Below are 20,091 nucleotides of genomic sequence, written 5' to 3' on the forward strand. Positions count from 1 at the left end.
TCTGTTGCTGTCAGCGGAAGATCTGTTTACTTTGTCGTTTCCCGGCTTGCTGTCAGCTGGCCTTGAGAACTGCGCTATGAGTGTAAATCCGCTCGCTTAAGGAAACTGAACAGGGCAAATGGAATGGCTGGCAATGCCCATTTATCACTCCCTTCCCTGCTCCTCAGGCGGGCTCCCTTAAGGCTCCATTGCTTCCAGGTCATCTTGCCAAGAAAAACAGCCCCCTTATTATGTCACACGCTCCTCGCGACCAAGGCGAAACCCAAGAACAACAGAACTAACTTTCCAAAGAACTTTGTAAGTCCAGTCACTCTCCAAGGCTCTCTCTTCAGCCCTGACAGTGAAAACACAGGCAAGTTTGGGGAGCAGGATGGGGACACCAGGGTGTGTTGGCCAGAGAATGACAAAGCAAAGGAAGGGGAGAAACTTGCACCAATGTTCCCTCTAAGCTGAGCACTGGGGCAGCCAACCAGGACAGATTCAGGCGCCACCCAGTTGATCAGAAGAGCACCCAGAGCTGGCAGCATGTGTTTCTGCTGGTGGTGCACATCTGCACATGTGTAGGTGCACTAAACAAAATTTATTCTACACATGGATGGAAAAAATTAGAGGGAATGCTGGTTTGAACTCCCATTTTGAGTCTTGCCTGTGGGCAATAAAGTTAGGAGTCCTATGGGGTTGCTCTAAATGTACAGTGGCCATATTGCACCTGGCAACATCTTGAAAGGGCTTAGGGACTGGTTCGTAAATGGTTCATTCTGCATATCACTCCTCATTTTATCAGCTTCCCCACCGATGAGTGGATAAGGCTGCTTTAGAGTGATGTAACTTGTTGTGTTTTGGAGGGGGGTGATCTTTCACACCCTTGAGCAAGAAAGTTGCAGCATAGTCACGTGGCAGCATAGACAAGCATTGAGTCTGATTTCTCCCCCTCGTATCACCAGTTTTCTATACTGACAAAACGGGGCTGGAAAACTACCGCCAATAGACGTACCTGCAAGTGTTCCTGTCTTTCCAGCTCTCACTGGGCTACGGATACAGTGGGCAAGAAAAGCATGATTGTGAATAAGCAGTAGAGGGCTGTGTGTGTTTGTGTGTGTGTGTGTGTGTGTGTGTGTGTGTGTGCAGTAGAGGGTTTTGTGTGTGTGTGTGTGAGAGAGAGAGAGAGAGAGAGAGATTTTAACAGGCAGCACTCTGCTGCTCAGTGAGATAAGATCAGAGAACATCCCAAATGTTAATGGAATGCATGACCTCCATCCCTCCCAGGGTAAGAGGAGTGGGTGTTGTTATTGGTAGTTTAAAAGTGACTTACCAAAAGTCACACACAAGGACAATGGCCACACAACTGTGTATAGTTTCTAGATCTAATGGCTCCTGGATTGATAGTTTTACCCAGAAGCTTGCGCTGCTGGGTCCTGCCTATATCTGAAAAAAATACATGATAGGGCTTTAAAAAAAAAAAAAAAAAAGACGGATTTCTTTTCTGAGCTCCAGCCAAAGGTTGTTTCAAAGGAGGCTCAGTGCCGACTGTTTTATGTTTAATTCATACATGGTAAGTCCGTTCCTAATTGTATGCGTGGACAAAAACCCTACATTAAGATGGAGTTCGGGTTGAGCCTCATCACTGAAATGCACTGCAGAGATATTGTAATTACTCCAAAACAAAGCACTATAAACCCAGAACATTCAAAGGTTACTTCCCTAGGGAAACCATTTGTCCATTCCTAATTGTACACCACGCAGGTAAAACGACTGGGAGTGAGTATCGTCCAGTCTGAGGACCTATATAGCTTTTTTATAGGTCATTTTTTAAACTTCTCAATACTTTGCTGCAGGTCATTGGGAACTGGATATTTAAAGGAATCAGCTCTTCCAAGTTTCAGAGAGGGAGCCGTGTTCGTTTGTGTCAGCAGAAACAACAAAGAGTCAGGTGGCATTTAAGAGACTAACCGCTTTATTTGCCTGAGAGGGGTAGCCGTGTTAGTCTGTAACTTAAAAAAAACAAGCAGCCCTGTGGTACCGTAGGGCATGTCTCCACTAGGAAATTATTTTGAAATAACTAAATTTGAAATAACTCCCGAAATAACAAAATCGAAATAGTGTGTCCCCACTACGGGGGAGTCTCAAAATTAGTCCAAAGCAGGGTCCCCGAATGTGGATGCGCTACCTTGACTTAGAGACCCAGCAAGCCATGGGGAGTCGTTATTTCGAAATAGTGGCACCGGAGCGTCCACACTACTGCTCTTGCAAAATAACTATTTTGAAATAAGCGTTATGCCTCATGAAAAGCAGGAGGACAGATTTCAAAATAACCAGCCTGTAACTTCGAAATTACGGGCTTGGTAGTGTGGACGCTTTGCTTGTTATTTAAAAAGAAAAGGAGTTATTTTGAAAGGACTCTGCAGTGTAGACCAGGACTTAGCGATTAACAACTTCATGAGGTCATGAGCTTTTGTGGGTAAAACCTCCTGAGTTGGCAGCAAAAGAAGTGACCTGTCAATTGTAGGACCAGTGATAATGAAGCTAATTACGTCAGGCTGGATGTGTCTCATCCATAGTTTGCGATGTAGAAATGCGAATACAGGCAGTCCTCGACTTACGCGGATCCGACTTATGTCGGATCCGCACTTACGAACGGGGCTTTTCTCGACCCGGAGCTCATGGGCGGTGGCTTTGCTCGGGTGTCCCTGGTCTGCTGGGGGGGTCCAGCGGCTTTGCTGGACCCCCCCAGCAGATCAGGGAGACAGGAGCAAAGCCGCAAAGGCGGCATCCCGCCGCCTGTGCGGCTTTGCTCGGGGGCAAAGGAGCAAAGCCACACGGGCGGTGGGGTCCCTCCGCCTGTGCAGCTTTGCTCGGGTCTCCCTGGTGTGCTGGGGGGGACTCCCCCCAGCACCCGAGGGAGACAGGAGCAAAGCCGCACGGGCAGCGGGGTCCCTCCGCCTGTGTGGCTTTGCTCGGTCTCCCTGGTCTGCTGGGGCGGGAGGGGGCACAGCTAGTGCGTCCCCCCCAGCAGACCAGGCTTTTGTTGCGGGACGCCTCGGGTGGAGCAGCTGGGGTGCTGCCGGGTTGGTCCTGTGGGAACCTACCGGGCAGTGCCCCAGCTGTTCTGTCCCAGGCTCCAGATTCAGCAGCTGTTGAAACTGATCAGGCTGATTCCAGGAAGCTGGGGGCAGAGCAACTCTGCCTCCGGCTTCCTGTAGTCAGCCCCTGGTCAGTTTCAGTGGCAGCAGCTGAATCTGGAGCCAGTTCCTACTTACATACAAATTCAACTTAAGAACAAACCTATAGTCCCTATCTTGTACGTAACCCGGGGACTGCCTGTATTTAAAGGTGGGAACATTGTCTTTGTAGTGCCTTAACCAGTTCAGATCTTTATTCAAGCCTAGGTTGATAGTGTTGAAATTGTAAATCAGGGGCGAGGAAACTTTTTTGGGTCAGAGCCACTGACCCACAGAAAAATCAGTCCCCCCAGGGGTTGCACACAAATGGAGAAGCCAAACAACCAAACAAAAAGCAGAAAGACTCTCCCTACATTTCCTTTGCATACCAGAGTCTAGGTAGCCCAGGCTAGTAAATTTTGTGTGCTCCAGCCCCATATTGAGGCAGGGGGAGGACTGGATTGCCAGCGTGGGCTCCCCAGTGCTATGTGGGGAAAGGCTTGAGCCTTGGGGGCCGGATCCAGGCAAGCCAGGGGCCACATCTGGCCCATGGGCCATAGGTTCCCCACCCCTGTTGCAAATGAACTCGTTATCCGGCCTGACTTAATTAGCTTCATTAACACTGGTCCTATGATCAACAGGTCACTTCTTTTGCTGTTATAGATACTCTGGATTCTGTCATTCCCTCTACAATTCAGGGGGTTTACCCACGGAAGCTCATGACCTTACACATTCGTTAATTGCATCCGATCGCATTTTCGAAAGCAGGTCTTTCAAAAGTGAAAGTAGTCTGGATTCGTTTTTTTGGAAATAAAAGCCCTTTTTTGAAAAAAACAAACAAACCCCGCTCTTCCTAAAAAAAGGTTTACATGGTCTTTCAAAAAAGCGTTTTTCCCCCAAAAACTGCGTCCAGACTACTTTCGCTTTCAAAAGACCCGCTTTCGAAAATGCAATCGGAAGAAGATATGCAAATTCGCATCGCATTTGCATATCTCCTTTAAAAAAAAACCCGTAGTCTAGTCATGCCCTACGGTGCCACAGGACTGCTTGTTTTACGGGGGGATAAGCTTTTCCGACTTGCAACACCTTTCTTCAGCTTCCACTTCATGAATCTGATGAAGAGACTCACAACTCACGAAAGTTTCTGCCTGAATAAAAATGTTCCTCTTGAAGGTGCCCCCGGACTCTTTGCTGCAGCTCTTCCAAAAGGTATTTCCGAGTGTAAAAAAAACTGCCCCATAAACTTGTCTCATGAGACTAAGCAGCTGCAGGGCGAGGTGTGTTCACATATAAACACACATAAACGTAAAGCAGACATAACCACGTGTTTATAATTGATGAGGATTAGAAAGGGTGCCAGACAGCCAGCTCCCCTCCCGCTCCGCCCACGACTAGCCTCGCCGATGCTTTACCCTTCCTGAGCCAGACTTCCTGTGACCGAAGTTCCACGGGCCGCTCAAATCAGCCTCCTTCATGTGCCCGACCAGCCCGCGCTAAGGCCAGTGGGTAACAGCCGCATGGGGGCTTTCCAGGGACAGCGCTGAGTTGGAAAGCTCACAGGTGACTTTAAATCCCTTCTCTGCATTGCTGGCGCCTTAGAACAGGGGTGGGGAACCTAGTTTGGGTTAAGGGGCCACTGACCCACAGAAAAATCAGTCGGGGGCCGCACGCAAGTGAGAAGCGGGGAAAAAACCCCTCCCTGTGGCCCTCCCCACATTCCCCTCACACACCAGAGCCTGGGGGGGAGCCCAGCCTAGTAGATTTTGTGTGCACCAGCCCCCAGCGGGGAACCAGAGGGGCTGGAGCACCAGTGCAGTCCTGGGGGGGGGAGCCTTGAGCCTCGGGGGCCAGATCCAGGCAAGCTGAGGGCCGCACCTGGCCCCCGGGCCTGAGGTTCCTCCCCTCTGCCTCAGATTATTTGCACGCACGGCACTCTGAAGGCACCGATTTGTTGTCTCCTATTTTTGCTCTTTACGCGACTCTGAACTTGGGCAACCTCAGGGGCGTCAACAGCCTCCCCAGGTCCCTGGGCAAGGTGGGGTGGCGGCTCCACACTTCCGGAAGGGGCAGGGCCTCAGGTGGGAAGCGTGGGGCTGAGGGCAGCCAGTCCTCCATGCCTCCTGGAGTGCACCACGATGGCTCCCACGTCCTCTGGCAGAGATTTATAAGAACATGAGAACGGCCGTATTGGGTCAGACCAAAGGTCCATCTAGCCCAGTATCCTGTCTGCCGACAGTGGCCAGCACCAGGTGCCCCAGAGAGGGTGGACCGAAGACAATGATCAAGCGATTTGTCTCCTGCCATCCCTCTCCAGTCTCTGACAAACAGAGGCCAATGATACCATTTTATCCCCTGGCTAATAGCCTTTTATGGACCTAACCTCCATGAAATTATCTAGCTTCTCTTTAAACTCTGTTATAGTCCTAGTCTTCACAGCCTCCTCTGGCAGGGAGTTCCACAGGTTGTGTGAAGAAGAACTTCCTTTTATTAGTTTTAAATCTGCTCCCCATTAACTTCATTTGGTGTCCTCTAGTTCTTCTATTTAGGGAACTAATAAATAACTTTTCTTTATCGGCCCTCTCCATATCACTCCTGATTTTATAGACCTCTATCCTATCCCCCCTCAGTCTCCTCTTTTCTAAACTGAAAAGTCCCAGTCGCTTTGACCTCTCCTCATATGGGACCCGTTCCAAACCCCTCATCATTTTAGTTCATGATTGAAATGTGATGATTTAAATTTAATTTAGTACAAGATTTAGATTTAAAGGGCCAGCCGCTCTGGCCACTGCACAGAAGCAGCAGCAGCCGGGAGTCACAGGCCCCTTTTGGCCCCCCTTCCGCTCTGGGGTGGACCTGAGAAGGCCAGACAGTTTCTGCCTTGCTTGTGGGTGTTTTCTAGTCACTGTCCCGTGGGTGCTTGAGACCCGGCCCAGCCTGCCTTGTTCCAGCCACACGCGCGGCCCGAGATCCAGGAGGGGCCCAGCCCAGAGCAGCGGAAGTCAACTGGCAGAGCAGGTGGCAGGACCATAGGACGGTTTGGGGCAGCCGCCCCGGGGCCATCGCTTTCGGGGCCAGCCTGAGGGATTACGGGGGAACCTGGTGCTGGCAGCAGGGGCCAGACCTGCCCCTGCGCTCACCAGCAGCGGCAGGAGCCACGGGCAGCCGTGCGACCCAGCACCAACCTGCTCCGCTCTCCCGTGTGCACGGGGGGGGGGGGGGGGAGCCCCAGGTTGCCCTGCTTCTGGCTGCTGTGGTGAGTGAACGGGGCCAGCCCCTCCCCCTCCTGGGAATCCTCTGGGTCGTGTCTCTGGGGGGAGGGAGTTTGAGGGAAGGGGTGGAGCGGAGGTGGGGCAGGGGCGGAATAGGGTGGGATGAGGCAAAGCGGGGGGGCAGAATCAGAAGGGGAGGGGGGTTGTCCTGGGCCCTGCCCCTCCCAGCGACGGCCCTGGGTCATGGTATGTCTACATAGCAAAGAAAAATCTGCAGCTGACCCTCATCAGCTGGCTTGGCTTTGCGGGGGACAGGGCGCCAGGGCTGTTTCGTTGCAATGCAGACTTCTGGGCTCTACCGCTAGGCCTCGAGGGCCCTGTGAGGCGGGAGGGCCCCAGAACACGGGCTCCAGTTTGCACAGCCGGGGAAGAATCCTCCAGCTCCAGTTCTGTCCGCCCCGAACTGGCCGGCAGAGGCCAGCCACAGGGGTCTCCTCGTGGTGCGGACAGAGCACAGAAAGTTAAAGTGGTTGTAACTCCTTCTCTCCCCCCTTTTCCTCCCCCCTAGCCCTCAGGTTCAGGCCGGGTTGAGGAACAGCAGCTTCCCACTTCATGTCATGCAAGGGCCTTTGCAAAATCCCCGACAGCTGGACTCCACAGGGGTTTATTGCTGTCGAGATCAGGATTTTACAGGACTTTTCTTTGGCTCGCACGCGACAGATTCCTCATGAAATACCCCGCAGCGGCCCGGTGGATTTGCTTTTTGCCTCCACGGTTCATTTAGGAGCGTTGGCTACTGACCCGGCCATGACGATGAAGAAGTCCAGGCGGTTCCATGTGTCTCCTAGGTAACACTTCTGCCCGAAGATTCCCAGAGCGACCATCTTGATGACCATCTCCACGGCGAAGAAGGCGAAGATGAAATGGTCAAATGCCTAGGTCAGAAAAAAGACGTTTGCAGTGAATTCTACCGTGATTCTGTCTTCGCAGGCGTAACCCTCCCCCGCATATGGATGTTTCTACTGTACGGGTTCTGCGTCTTGACAACGGACGCAATGAAACCATGGCGCATGGAGTCGAAAAGTGTCAGCCATAAAACCCAAAATACATCCTGGATTGCCTGCTGGGTGACAAAAACACCGCCTGAAATGCAACTGTCGGGTTTTTAGTGCGGGGGAACAATACGCAATTTCTATTCTTTTCGTGGCAAAGACACAAGCCCTCAAACATGTTCTGCTTGTAGTGTATTTACTTTTGCATTTAAAGCATATGCAAATGAATATGCAAATCCCACTCAGTCCTCGGGGGCCTGGCAAGTTGCCACTGAGAAACTCCGCGTTGCACACGCTGTGTGTTTGGGGTGCCCGGGTTTTGCACCATGCCCCAGCTGAAGCAAATCTCTATTAGACTATGTGCTGCAGGTTAAGGAACTGAAATAGTATGGCAGGGACTCATTGCTACTACATGTCACCCCAGAAATGATGAAGATGCAGTGGGGATGAATGGATCGTTATTACTCACACGGAAAAAGCTGTTTCAAAACAGACTAAGAGAGCTGGAAGGAACCTCAAGAGGCCAGCAAGTCTAATTCCCGGCCTTGTTTGGAGGCCTGAACGCATAACAGAAAACAGGCGGCTGTAAACTGGCTTCCTTTGCATATGCCTTTTGGGCATGTATGTGCAGGAGAGAGATCAATCTACTCTAGGGCTGTGTCTACACTGCACCCCTTTTCCGGAAAAGGGATGCAGATTAGACACTTTGGAATAGGCAAATCCGCGGGGGATTTAAATATCCTCCGCGGCATTTGCATTAACATGGCTGCCGCTTTTTTCCGGCTTCGGGATAAGCCGGAGAAAAGCGACAGTCTAGACGTGATTCTCCGGAAAATAAACCCTTTTCCGGAGGATCTTTTATTCCTACTTTCAAGGAATCTAGTTAAGACCCGCTAAGTCAAACTCAGAGGGTGTGTCCCTCCCCACTCCTGCTGGCTGCCAGGACTCCTGCTTGTACAAGGAGTGAGGGAAAGTGAGTTTGCAAAAGAGCTTGAATACTTCCTACATCATGCTTTGGCTTCTATTCTCCCTACAAGCTGGGGTGAAAGTTGGCTGATTGTTCTTTGCATATTTCACTCTTGTTCTGTCTGCTAATCATTCAGAACAGGCTCTGATTTTTACAAATATACGGGACGTTGTCTGTAGTTATCACTGAATGCAAACTATGGTCACCGTGGCGCGGGACTCCTCGTGACCAGTTCGCTTCAATGCATTATTCTGCTGGATAATTAGTCACTGACATCACAAGGGTTATGTCTACACAGCCTGGGGTCACGAGCCTGCTAGCCCGGAAAAACTCAGTCAGGTTCACAGAACTCAATTGATCACATTGAAAATAGCCAGGTGGACACTGTGACTCAGGCGTCGAAGGCTGGAAAGGAGGACAGACTTCAGAGCCCTAGCGCCAATGTAATTCACAATTCCAAAGTGCTGTCTACACTGCATCTGTCAATCTGGCCTGGGGAGGCTTGTGTAGATGTACCCATGATATGGTGTCTACGAGCCGATTTGATGAAATGTGACGAAGAGCACAACTAGTGAAACACCAACCATGACAACTCACATGGGGAATCCCTTTGTTGGCCTGTGGATTTGGCAACCAGTAAGAATGACAGACAGTGACCAAGCAAAGGTGCGTCTGTGTGAACGACTGCCAAGAAGAAAAGGCGGGATCATGGCTGGGAAGAATGGAAACCCTTTGCCTAGACCAGCTACTACCTGGTAGGATCTAGGAACCAGCTTCCGTGACCATCTAGCCCAATTTTTTTGCACCTTTCTCTGCAGCAGCAGAGCCCGGATGCTTCTCTCAGGGTGGTAGTTCCTACGGGCGGTAACCATTTGCCGTGTTTTCTCAGCTGGGTTTTACATTTTACTCCGCAACAAATCTCTGGCGGCTTCTCTATTGCTCTGGCTGGTTCAGTTCTGCACCCAACATCACGGTGCTTTGGGTGGGAAGGGGCGGAGATGGGAAAACCCCTGGATTGTTGACATTTGCCTATGAACCTTGACCACCCCTTGCAGGTGGTTGCATCTGCCGATCTACTAGGGGACCCAATGGCATTTCCTTACTGTGGAAGGGCCTGCAGGGTAACATGTGCGTTTCAGGGTCAAGCATGCACACTGCAGGGACACCGCACCCGCAGGCATTACACTGGTACACATCATGCTCCACCAAGGCTGCGCTGCTCAGTAGAGGCCGGTTTGGAGCTTATGAGGCGAGTTAGTGAAGATACACAGATCACAGCGGCTGGCGCTGCCATGTGTTGCTAAGGGCAAGCCCCTTAGGCTATGTCTACACTGCGGGTTTTTTTGCGGAAGAGGGTATGCAAATGGCACACTCATTTGCATATCTTCTTCCAATTCTTTTTGCGGAAGAGGTTTTGCTGATAAAAAGCCCCATGTAGATGGGGTCATTTGTCAGAAAAAAAACACCCTTTCGCAAGATCCCTTATTCCTCAAAAATCGAGGTTTACAGGACCTTGCGAAAACAAATGGCCCCGTCTACACAGGGCTTTTTATCCGCGAAACCTCTTCCACAAAAAGAATCGGAAGAAGATATGCAAATGAGCGCACCATTTGCATATCCTCTTCTGCAAAAAACCTGCTGCGTAGACATAACCCTAGAGATGGGCAATCCGGTGGCACGTGTCAGTCGTGGGATGGCCTGGCGCATGTGCTGCCTCCCCCCAACCCTTCCTGGAAGCTATCAAGGTTCCAGGAAAAGGGTTTATGAGCCCAGGACTTGTACACCGGCCCCAGTGGACAATCATCTGTAGCTTATTCGGATTTAGCTGGCAGCCTCAGCTGAGGAACAAAGCCAACACGGAGAGTGAATGATCTCAAGAGAAAAGGATTGAAACGAGGCAAGACCACCGGAGCCTTTCACACAGGCCGTCACACAGCCGTCGGTCAGGTTGCTGCCAGCCTGGGCTGGATTCAAAAGGCGGAAGGCTCCATAGCCTCCAGTCCTGTGGAGTCATCAAGTCCCCTACAGGAAGGGTTCCTGGGTCGCTGTACCTGGATCCTGAGGGTCCTGACTGTGAACCGAACCTCCGGGCCCAGGCTCCTGAATGAATCACTAGCTTAAAAGGTTCTCTCTGCTCCATTCAGTCATGTTTTACCCGCCAGCTATGAAAGCACATCCTGTTGCCTGAGTGTGTATAATTCGATAGATTACTTATGAATTTCCACTTACCACTTTTAGGCTTGGCAGGTTCTTGTCCCCGAATCAGGGCCAGTATTTGAATTATTCTATGGCTGGGAACCCTGATGGGCACAGTGGGAGCACGCACACTATAGGAACTGTCGTGTATCTCTCAGTATATTGTAGAGATTTGTGCTTTGGTCTGTGTGTCTGCCTGTGAGTCCATTTGTTCAAGAACTCCTCCTAAACCGTCAGAGCGAGGACCACCACATGCGTTAGGCAGCTTCCTTTTATCCTAACTTGAAGCAAGGCCAGGTTGTGCCAGGACATTGGAATGTGCTTAGAATGTGACTGTTTTCCATAACATGGAAAGTGATGGGGCAGAGAGAGGAGGGATGCAAGTCTCACAGTCACCACTGGGGGGCAGCAAAAGCAGAGGAGAGCTGCCCTGCAGAGTCACCTCTGAGGGCAGCCGCACCACCAGCGGAGTGGCCAACTGGGGATGGGGCTCTGCTGTCTTGCCTGCCGCTGGCCCAGGTAAATGGTGCTCAATGCTTCAAACCCCTCCCACCACCTCTACGCCTCCCGGGAGCACCACCCAGAGGACCATCCTCCCCCCCCCCCCCCGCCTGCACTTCTGGGCCATCCAGCATGGCCGCAGAATGACCCTGGACTGGCCCTCCACCCCAAATGCCTCCGCCCCTGGATGGCCCCCTACCCCAAGCCGTTGGGCTAAGCCCCCACTCAAACCCCTGGGCCAGCCTCCCCTCCTCTGGCCCCAGGCTAGCATGGGGCATGCCAGCGGGGGAGGTCTGCACAGTAGCCCCTGCCTTCTTCCCCCCTCTGATCAGACCTAGGAAATGCCAGGTAAGTCTGCAGTTAGCACACCCACAAATACCTCAACTTCACAAGATAAACAGGGAATGCGTTTCTGTATGGCCACATATGCACCCCATTCCTTCTAGAATAAACTGAGGTGTTAGCCATCATCTTCCTCCTCACCGTCTCCTTCCCCATCATCACCAGTGGCCATCATTCCGGCACCTCCCAAGGATTGCATCTCCTTCTCCTACCGCCCCTCGGCTGGGATGCCCCTTTTTGTTATGTTTGATGCATATTCAGTAGGGGACGTTTCCCTTTCTCCTTATTTGTATTTCTTCACTTTACGAATGGTGAAATGTCCTTCTCCTATAGACCAGTGTATCATTGATCTCAACTCATTATCCTACACGTCAATTCGTTACTGTGGCCCCTGTTGTGGTTCTGTCTCACCTTTGTTATTTCTGTCGTAGCTGGTTATTCAGTCAGGTCATAACCGGTTCTTTTGGGTTTCTCAAAGTTGTGGCGTCCCGCTAAGTTTGGGCCTATTTTTGGTATTATATTGGACCCAAATACACGCACCTTGGCTTTGCTCTCCAAGGGCATGTCTGCACTCGCAAATTATTTCAAAATAACGACATTTGAAATAATCATGCCCAAAATAAAATCAAAATGGTGTTCTTCTCGGAGGAGTTCCGATTTTGAAATAACCTGCCTGTTATTTCGAAATGATGGGCTTGGTCATGTAGATGCTCCACTTATTATTTCGAAATAAGGGGAGTTATTTTGAAATAACTCCCTAGTGTAGACCAGGGCTAGGTGAAAGGTCCCGTGCTTTGGTGAAAGGTGCTAGACTTTGTCTTTGCTCAACATACAGGACATGGCCTGTAAGCCCCTCGCGTTGCAGTCAAACTGCATTACTATAAACCTGTTCTAATAAACAGAGACTCAACCCCAGAAGGCAATAATAAGTCGATAAGATTCTGTATATCTGTAGGAAAGCAAGCAGGTTAGCCCTCTAGGCTACGCTCTTACCTCCAGGATGGTGCATCGCTCCGACTTGCACTCCACGTCTTCGCAGGGCTGGAACATGCCCAAGGTGACGCAGTTCAGCAAGATGACCAGCATGCTGACATGCTCGAACCAGGTGAGAGCAGCGAGTTAAGGAGGATGCACTTGGTCAACAACTGGCAAAGACCCGGGAAGCGTCAGCAGCACCGCGGCACCATTCACACCCCAGAGAACTCGACCCACCCCGGCATTTCTAAGAGACATTAACAGCCAAAGTTTCTGGGAACTGACAGGGGAGGCTTCCTGCAATGGGGACTCCTGCTGAGATGAAGGGACAACAGCAGCCCCGGAGCGGTGCAATGGGGCAAATGAGTAGATTTCACATGTGAAGTTCTGCTTTCAATCATCAGTTTGCATAGTTCATACACGAGGGACAGCAGATGAGGACAAAACACTAACTCTTTGTTCTTCCATAACATCCCTCTCAAAGCCCTTTATTGGCATCAATCACATCCTCAAACCCCCCTGCACAAGATGTAATAATTCCAGCATTATAAAGAAGGGGAAACTGAGGCCAGGAACAGTCACGTGACTGAGCCTAAGTGATGTGGTGAGTCAGTAGAAGAGACTTGATTGCAGCCTATAAATCCTGTTTTCTCCAAGCACACCACACTTTACATCATTACTTTCCTCAGGCATGGGCCTATTCTGTGCCTCGGGTGCACCCGAGATTTGACTAGTGGTTCCATTTCCATTTACCCATTTTCCAATTCAAACTGATACATTCCCATTGTTCCCCTGTGATGTTCTCAGAGCAACCTCCAATGCTGCAAATCCAGGGATTTCCAGAACTCCCCATTGGTGCGGTGTCAGAAGCCCTGGGAGATGGGAACTCGAGAATGTTATTTGGGCCTGCCAGGCTGTATTTCTGATGTGGGGCTGGTTCAGTTGGCACCTCGGAGCGACCATGTTTTTAACAAATGTCTGATCCACAGCTACAGGAAAGCAAAAGGCTCTGAGTTAGCGAAGTGCAGTGTGGCTGAACTAAGAGTGAGAGCATGTCTACATTATAAAATGAGGTGGATTTTATTTAATTCAACTCAGAGCCTCCCATGTGACAAATGCAATTTTGCAAGTCCCCACTAGGCGGCTTTGGTTGATGGAGCACATCCGCACTGCCAGGGATTGCAGCGACCCACGGAGTGATGCATCGTGGGTAGCTATCCCACAGACCCTGAAGCAGGTTGGAATTCAGGGCTAGGATCCCAAAGTCTAAAACATGGTTTCCCAAACTGGGGGGTGTGAAGAAATTCCAGGGGGGGGCGGGAGGAGACCCAGCCCCCCCCATCAATCCTCCCCCAAGAAAAAGCCCGGTCCAGCCAACCGCTCGGGCATCTACTGGAACACGCACAGCTTGGGCTGGCTGGGGCAGACTTCAAAATGGCTGCCTTAAAAGGGCAATGCCTGCTCTGCTCTTAAAAGGGCAATTTTTTTTCTCTCAACAAGTTTGGATGCTATTTTTTTGGGGGTGGGGGCATGAGGGTTTCTCAAAAATCCAAAAGGGGGTGTGATGCCGAAAAGTTTGGGAGCCACTGTTCTAAACCATTGTTGTGGGTTGTTTTGGCTGTACGTCGTCAGCTTCCCATGTCTGTGGCTCAGAACCAGCCTTGTCCTGTGGTAAAATTTATTTCCACATGGCACTGCTGGGTGTCCCTGGGGTAGCCCATACCCAGAATGCCCTGTGTGAATTTGACACAGATATCAGCCTTTCCTTGGCTGGTTTGGACTTTTTCCTGCACAGACTCCCCCTGGAATCCCAGCACAGCAATCGGATCCCCTGTCTTCTATACACTCCATGCTGGAGGCGTTTGTGACCCTGGACATGCTCAGCCTGGCTGGGGAGCTTCCCATGCCATTCCAACGGGAAATGAACATTTCGAAATTCCCTGGGTTTTTGCTGCACACCTGACAGAAGAGCTTTGGAATTTGAACAGGCCACTGCGGAGTTAACACTGGAACACTTTGGGGTCACCACCTGAGGGAGCCAGTAAGTCCGCCTTACAATCCACAGTGTTTACACTGCCCTTAATTCGAGGTGTGAATGTTACTTCAAGCTTTACTCCCCTCATTCAAGTGGAGGACTGGGATTGCTTTTAAAAGCCCTGTAGGTTGATGGGAGGGACACACTCATTACAAATTCGACCTATCGCGGAATACCTCCACCTGAGCTTCTAGGAAAAGAAAATCAGAGGACCAAATGCTGCAATGAAAATCCGGAGTGACTCCAGGAACTTCGGTGGTCATTCAAGATTTACACCAATGTAAATGAAAGAGCAATTGGCTTCAAAGGGGATGAAGAAAGAAGAGATTTTTTTACGGGGGATATGTTAATGCAAAAAAAAATTATTTCTATATCAGACAAGCCTGCGGAAAGCTATCCTATTTGCATCCATAGTTTCAGGGGGAAAAAATACCCTCCCGGTCCTTGTCCTATTCATTACTATACAGTAAGTGGTTTGTTCATTATACAACATCCCGGCTCCTCCTCCCTTTCCTCCCCCATACTGTCTGACTGCTCTGTGTTTGCAAGCGCTGCCTGGGTAATAAATCCCGTGTTTATCATCTGAAGATCAACTAAGGTTCATGAAAACCATCCAACAAAAACCAGAGCCTGGGTTATCAGGCCTTCTCATCTCTGGAGACCCAGGTCTAGTGTGCCCTGGTGGGCCCATGTTGTATCCTTTATTCATCCCACCCATGCATGTATCTTGTGCTTGTCCCCGAAGAGGCTTTTGAAAACGTTCCCTGGGTCTGCCCGGCACGCACATGCATCCGACAGGATGGAAATCACCCGCCCAGGAGACAGCTGGAATTCCGCTACCCTCCAGATTGCACAAGCCAACTCGGCAGCAGCCTTCGGAGCTGTCGTGCCCAGCAGCCTCGGAAAGAGCGCAAACCACAGCAAGCCCACGCCTCAGAAAGGGAGAGTGGGGAACGCCGCACGTGAGACAGCCTCGCCACAGACGCCCTCCCAGGCCAGAGCAAGGGGGAAAGGAGGCCATAATGAAGACGGCTCTCATTAAAATCACAAGCTCTGCTCAGAGGAACCAGGTCTGCGGCCGGTGTAAACTATCGGAGGGAGGCCTATCGATTTCAACAGAGTGGCGGCAATTAAGGGTCTGACTCCAGGTGTGCACACTGTGCTTATCCTCATGGTACCTGAGCTTCTAAGGGTGCCTATATACCGGAGAGGCGATTTCTAGCTGGGATGGACATACGTCCATTAGCTCTGATCAATCTAGCCGCACGCAGACAAGGCCGTCGCAGCTCCACCGACGGTGGAACGGGCTAGCCTTGCTAAATACACACACAATGATTCCAATGGGATTGTGTGTGGGGTGGCAAGCCCACCCTGCTGTCAGCACAGCCCCCCAGCAATGCTCTTTTAGTGTGCTAGTCTGAGTAGAGCGAAAGCAGGTCTGGCTACCTGAGCTGCTAATGACACCGCCAGTGTAAAGCTACCAACAGAGACTGCCCTTGCTCCAAAGAGTGCCGTACAAACAGGACTGGTTAACTCCTCTGCTGGCAAAACACTGGTTTCAGAGGCAACCCAGGCCTGTTGGGGAGAGGGGGCAGATTGAGAGCACCCAGATTCAGCAATTAAAACCTGGGAGGGGGGCATGTGACCCTACAAGGCCCCACTCTCCCCAGGAGTCACCTATGACTGGTTTCAATGGTGTGATACCCAAGAGTGATTTGCAATGCAGTCTAAGCCTGGAGGAGATCTTTAACAGCTCAATATTCCAGCTACACCCAGCAGACACACCTACCACGTTGTCAATTTCCACTGATTGCGAAGTCACGGATTCAGAGCAGAAGAACAAAGTGAGAGTTTCCAACTTTTCTGAACAAATGCACTACAGGTTGAATCTCTCTAGTCTGGCACCCTTGGGATCTGACCAGTGCCAAACCAGAGAATTTGCTGGACCGTGGGAGGTCAGTATTGTCTAGCAGCATTACCAACACTTCCACTACTTACTGGGCTATAAGACGACATTTAGGGGCAAATTAGAGCTAAAGAACAGCCCAGAACACTGGCAGCCAGGACTAAGAGGTTTAACCTGTAGTTTATCTAGAAAAACAACCACCACTCGCTACAGCTGTGGCAGGCAGTGATTGCCACCTGCCTGCTAGCTACAATCACTCATAGCAAGCAGAGAATGTGGGCTGGCTAGGACACACAGAGAGTCACTGAATGGACACACCAAGTCAAACGTGGAACCTCAGGACAAAGGGTGAGAATGGTGGCCCGCAATGGCCGGCGCAAAAGCTAAAGCACCATACAGAATGGTACTTGGATGGGGGTTTGACAGCCAACAGCCAGTGGGTTAAGGCGCCGTGGCGGAATGAGCATCGATGGTACATCCCAACTGGTACATCTCTCAGCGCACGTAGCATAGCTGCTGTTTGCAGGATGTGAGGATGGGGGAATGGCTGCCGAGGTCAAAGGTCAGCCTTTCATTTGGGAGGTGGGATTATGGACACTAAGGAATTGCAGGCTATGGGCAACACCAGGCTTCGGCTGCTGTTGCATGAGTGGCATGCTGTGTTTAAGGAGCATTCATTTCCTTGTTCACTATAAGCCCTCTTTGTCCTTAAAAGAAAACCAGCAGCAGGCTATGAGGCCACCGTGTGTGGTTATAAGCACAAGTCGCCATAGGTGGTGGATTTCTTAAAGCCCCAGGTCCTGGAGCCAGGTGATTACCCCAGCCTGTCTGCTTTCATTTAAAGCAATGACTACATGACGGCAGAGAGAAGCTTGAAAATGTGCCCCCCCTCACTCAGCACACCCTAATGCCTCAGAATCCAGAAGGCAACCCCCTCCATGTGTTATTTTTAAAAGCTTGTGATTTGTAACCTGATCTCCTGACTGGCAGAGGGAAGAGGGCTGGCTCAGGACTTTCGAATGCTTAGGGTTGGCAGGGTGTTGGCCAGGGTTTTCTGTAGCTTAAGGTTCCTTGCAGACCTGCCCACCTTATCGCTGAACTGCCCACGGTCTCCTACAGAGCAGTATGAAGGGACCCATATTACAGCTGCAGGCCCCGGATTCGCGGAACTCAGCTATTGTTGAAACACCAGCTTAAGTTTATTTATAGTTGATCTCTCCAGATGCCATTACGTTTTGATGGGGGGGCGTTTTTAGGCATGTCTGGCTCCACCGGGGCCTCGTCTTTGGGCTAATTAGAAGCAGAGTTAGAGTCCTGTTCCCTAAAGAAAACAGACCATGCCAGACCCAAACAAAAACCAACTCCATGCCGCCATCCTTCTTACAGCGCTTGCTGAGCTTGATGGGTTTCATGTGGAACTCTGTGTAAACACAGCTCCCGGGTTACTCCCAGATGCCTGCATTCACATTTGTCTCACGCTTTATATTATATTTTCCATGAAAAACATTAATAGCGTGTAGATTTACTGCTGGCAGACAGGGCTGTAGCAGGAGTGCTGGAGAGAGAAATTCAGAACAAGGAACAGTAGTACAAGCTGACTTTTGCCAACGTGGCTTTTGTGACATGCATTGCTGAGAGCTGGGGGCAGAACCCGCAGCACGAACACTCCTGCAACTGTCACGCAACTGCCTAATTGCCAGCAACCTCGACAGGCCAAGAGCTAAGTGGCTTGTGGGATGAGAACTGCCCCCTGATCCGGAAGGGCCGTGGCCTTCAGAAAAGAAAGGGACTGAGGTCTAAGACATCACAAGCAATATGGTAGCAAAGTCGATGATCGTGACTGTTTTAAAGTGATCTACTGTCTTCTGCTGGAGTTAGAGCTATGCTGTAGAGATGGCTGCTCCCTTGTTTTGAAAGCTCAAATCCCTCTTCATACTCAGCCAAGCAACGGCCTGCATCACTGTGGAGGAACCATCAAGGTTCTCAGACATTCTTTAATTACGAGAGACATTGTGTCATAGAATGTCACGTATCCCTCTGTCCAGGCTGTTTCCCCACTCTGGCACGATAAATGCAGAAGTGGGGGACCACAAAAGTACCCCAAAACCTTATTTTTCCAGGCTTTGGTATAAAACTTCCCCCCCAAAATCTTAAAAAACCTAGGTTTTGGGGATAAAAATCCACTGCCACCACCCAAGTAATGATAAGGAAACCAGGGAGAGACCACTTGGGAAATCTCAGCCCCTAAAGTTAAACCAGGACACAAAAATTAACCAAAACCAGGTTAATAAAAAGAAAAGAGAAATAACTTTTATTATCACCACAATATTCCTGCTATAAGCATAATGACTCGATGGGAATTTCACCAATTAATATACTCATGGGGAGTTCTACCATGGGCCAAAACTTAGTTACAAAGGAGAGAAAAACCCATTTTTAAATGCACAGACATCAGATTCCCATTCCCAAACCATAAAACAATAAAACCTAACGGATTTATCTAAACTTCACCCTACTTACAGATAGTGAAGAGTCTTTTCTTGGAGCGAGACGTTTTGTCTGTCCCCCTCATTAGCTGGAGAGAAACTGCCCAGGGACAAAGGAAGGAAAAACCCCAAAATTCCTTTGACCCAGTTTGAAATCCCGATCTGCATTTCTATTGGCTGAGCAGATACCTTGGTAGGTAAAATTAACCCCTTAGTGCCCAGGCTGCTGCCCATCTCTCATGGTCATGACACCCTGCAGACCAATCAACCACTTTCAGCACCTCATTTTAATCAGGAGGGCCTGCACAGACATTTCACCAGCAGGCCAGCCTACAGTAATGAGCACAGAACAAAAACTGTAGATAGATTGCACTAAGTGATCAAACTAGCACAAAGCTGACCCAAGGTTTAATTTACTCCATCTAGCCTCTTCCAGCAGCAATGTAACCATCCCCTGCATCTCTCTGTAATCGATTCTGTGGCCACAATAGAATAATAGGCACCCGTGTTATTTCAGAGATGGAAAAATATCCAATGGATCATTTTTGCCCGGATATCTGGCTAGCTCAAGATTGTTTCCTACAGCAAACGCTCTACTCTGTATGGACAAGCATGGGCTGTCATCCTTCTCAGACTCCTCTCCCATGCACATCAATGAAAGCAACAACTTTCATGCTCTTCTTCGCATGATAAATACATTCATATGGCTTTCCATAGCTTTTTATCTCAATCAGGCATTTGTTACTGCCATTGAGTGCCTGAATTTAGATACGTGAAGAGGAGACATCTAGGATGAAATCCTAGCCCCACTGAAATCAACTGGAGTTTGCTAATTACTTCAATGGCAGATATGCAACACTGGGTAAAATTTTTTTCTCTTGCCTGAATAAGCTTCCAGAGACCATGGCCACATAATTGAGGCAGGCGCTTGAGACTAGTTAAGAGCTTGCCTGGAACAGCAGGTTAATCAGCCAATTAAGGCCTGTGGGGCTGCTTTAAAAGGTTTCCCTTCAGGTAAGGAAGGGGGAAGGAAAAGAGTGAAGGACTGGGAGGAGTAGGTGTGTTGCTGGAGAACTGTGTGTGTGAGCTGAGGACTGTGAGCAAGACAGAGTGCTGTGGAGGAGGAAGACAGGCCTGTTCAGGTACCAGAGGAAAGGTACTGGGAGAGATTGCTTGGGGAAATGGCCCAGGGAAAAAGCTGCCAGACTGGGAGTAAAGGAAACCTCGTCTGTTGCCCTTGTCTGTTGGGGAGTAGTTCCCCCAA

General features: G+C 50.1%; 1 protein-coding gene across 4 annotated transcripts in view; it reads right to left on the reverse strand.

The window, feature by feature from the left end:
• Window positions 1-20,091, reverse strand: part of CACNA1H (calcium voltage-gated channel subunit alpha1 H) — a 572,675-nt gene that overhangs the window by 261,261 nt on the left and 291,323 nt on the right. For all 4 annotated transcript variants that reach the window (XM_075899793.1, XM_075899790.1, XM_075899792.1 and 1 more), the window contains exons 3-4: window positions 12,419-12,530; window positions 7,169-7,302 (exon numbers count right to left, since the gene is read on the reverse strand). In XM_075899793.1, coding sequence (XP_075755908.1) covers window positions 7,169-7,302; window positions 12,419-12,530 — 246 coding nt within the window. The remainder of the gene's footprint in view (window positions 1-7,168; window positions 7,303-12,418; window positions 12,531-20,091) is intronic.

This window comes from Pelodiscus sinensis, chromosome 16, assembly GCF_049634645.1.
Source record: "Pelodiscus sinensis isolate JC-2024 chromosome 16, ASM4963464v1, whole genome shotgun sequence".
NCBI classification, from domain to species: domain Eukaryota; kingdom Metazoa; phylum Chordata; order Testudines; family Trionychidae; genus Pelodiscus; species Pelodiscus sinensis.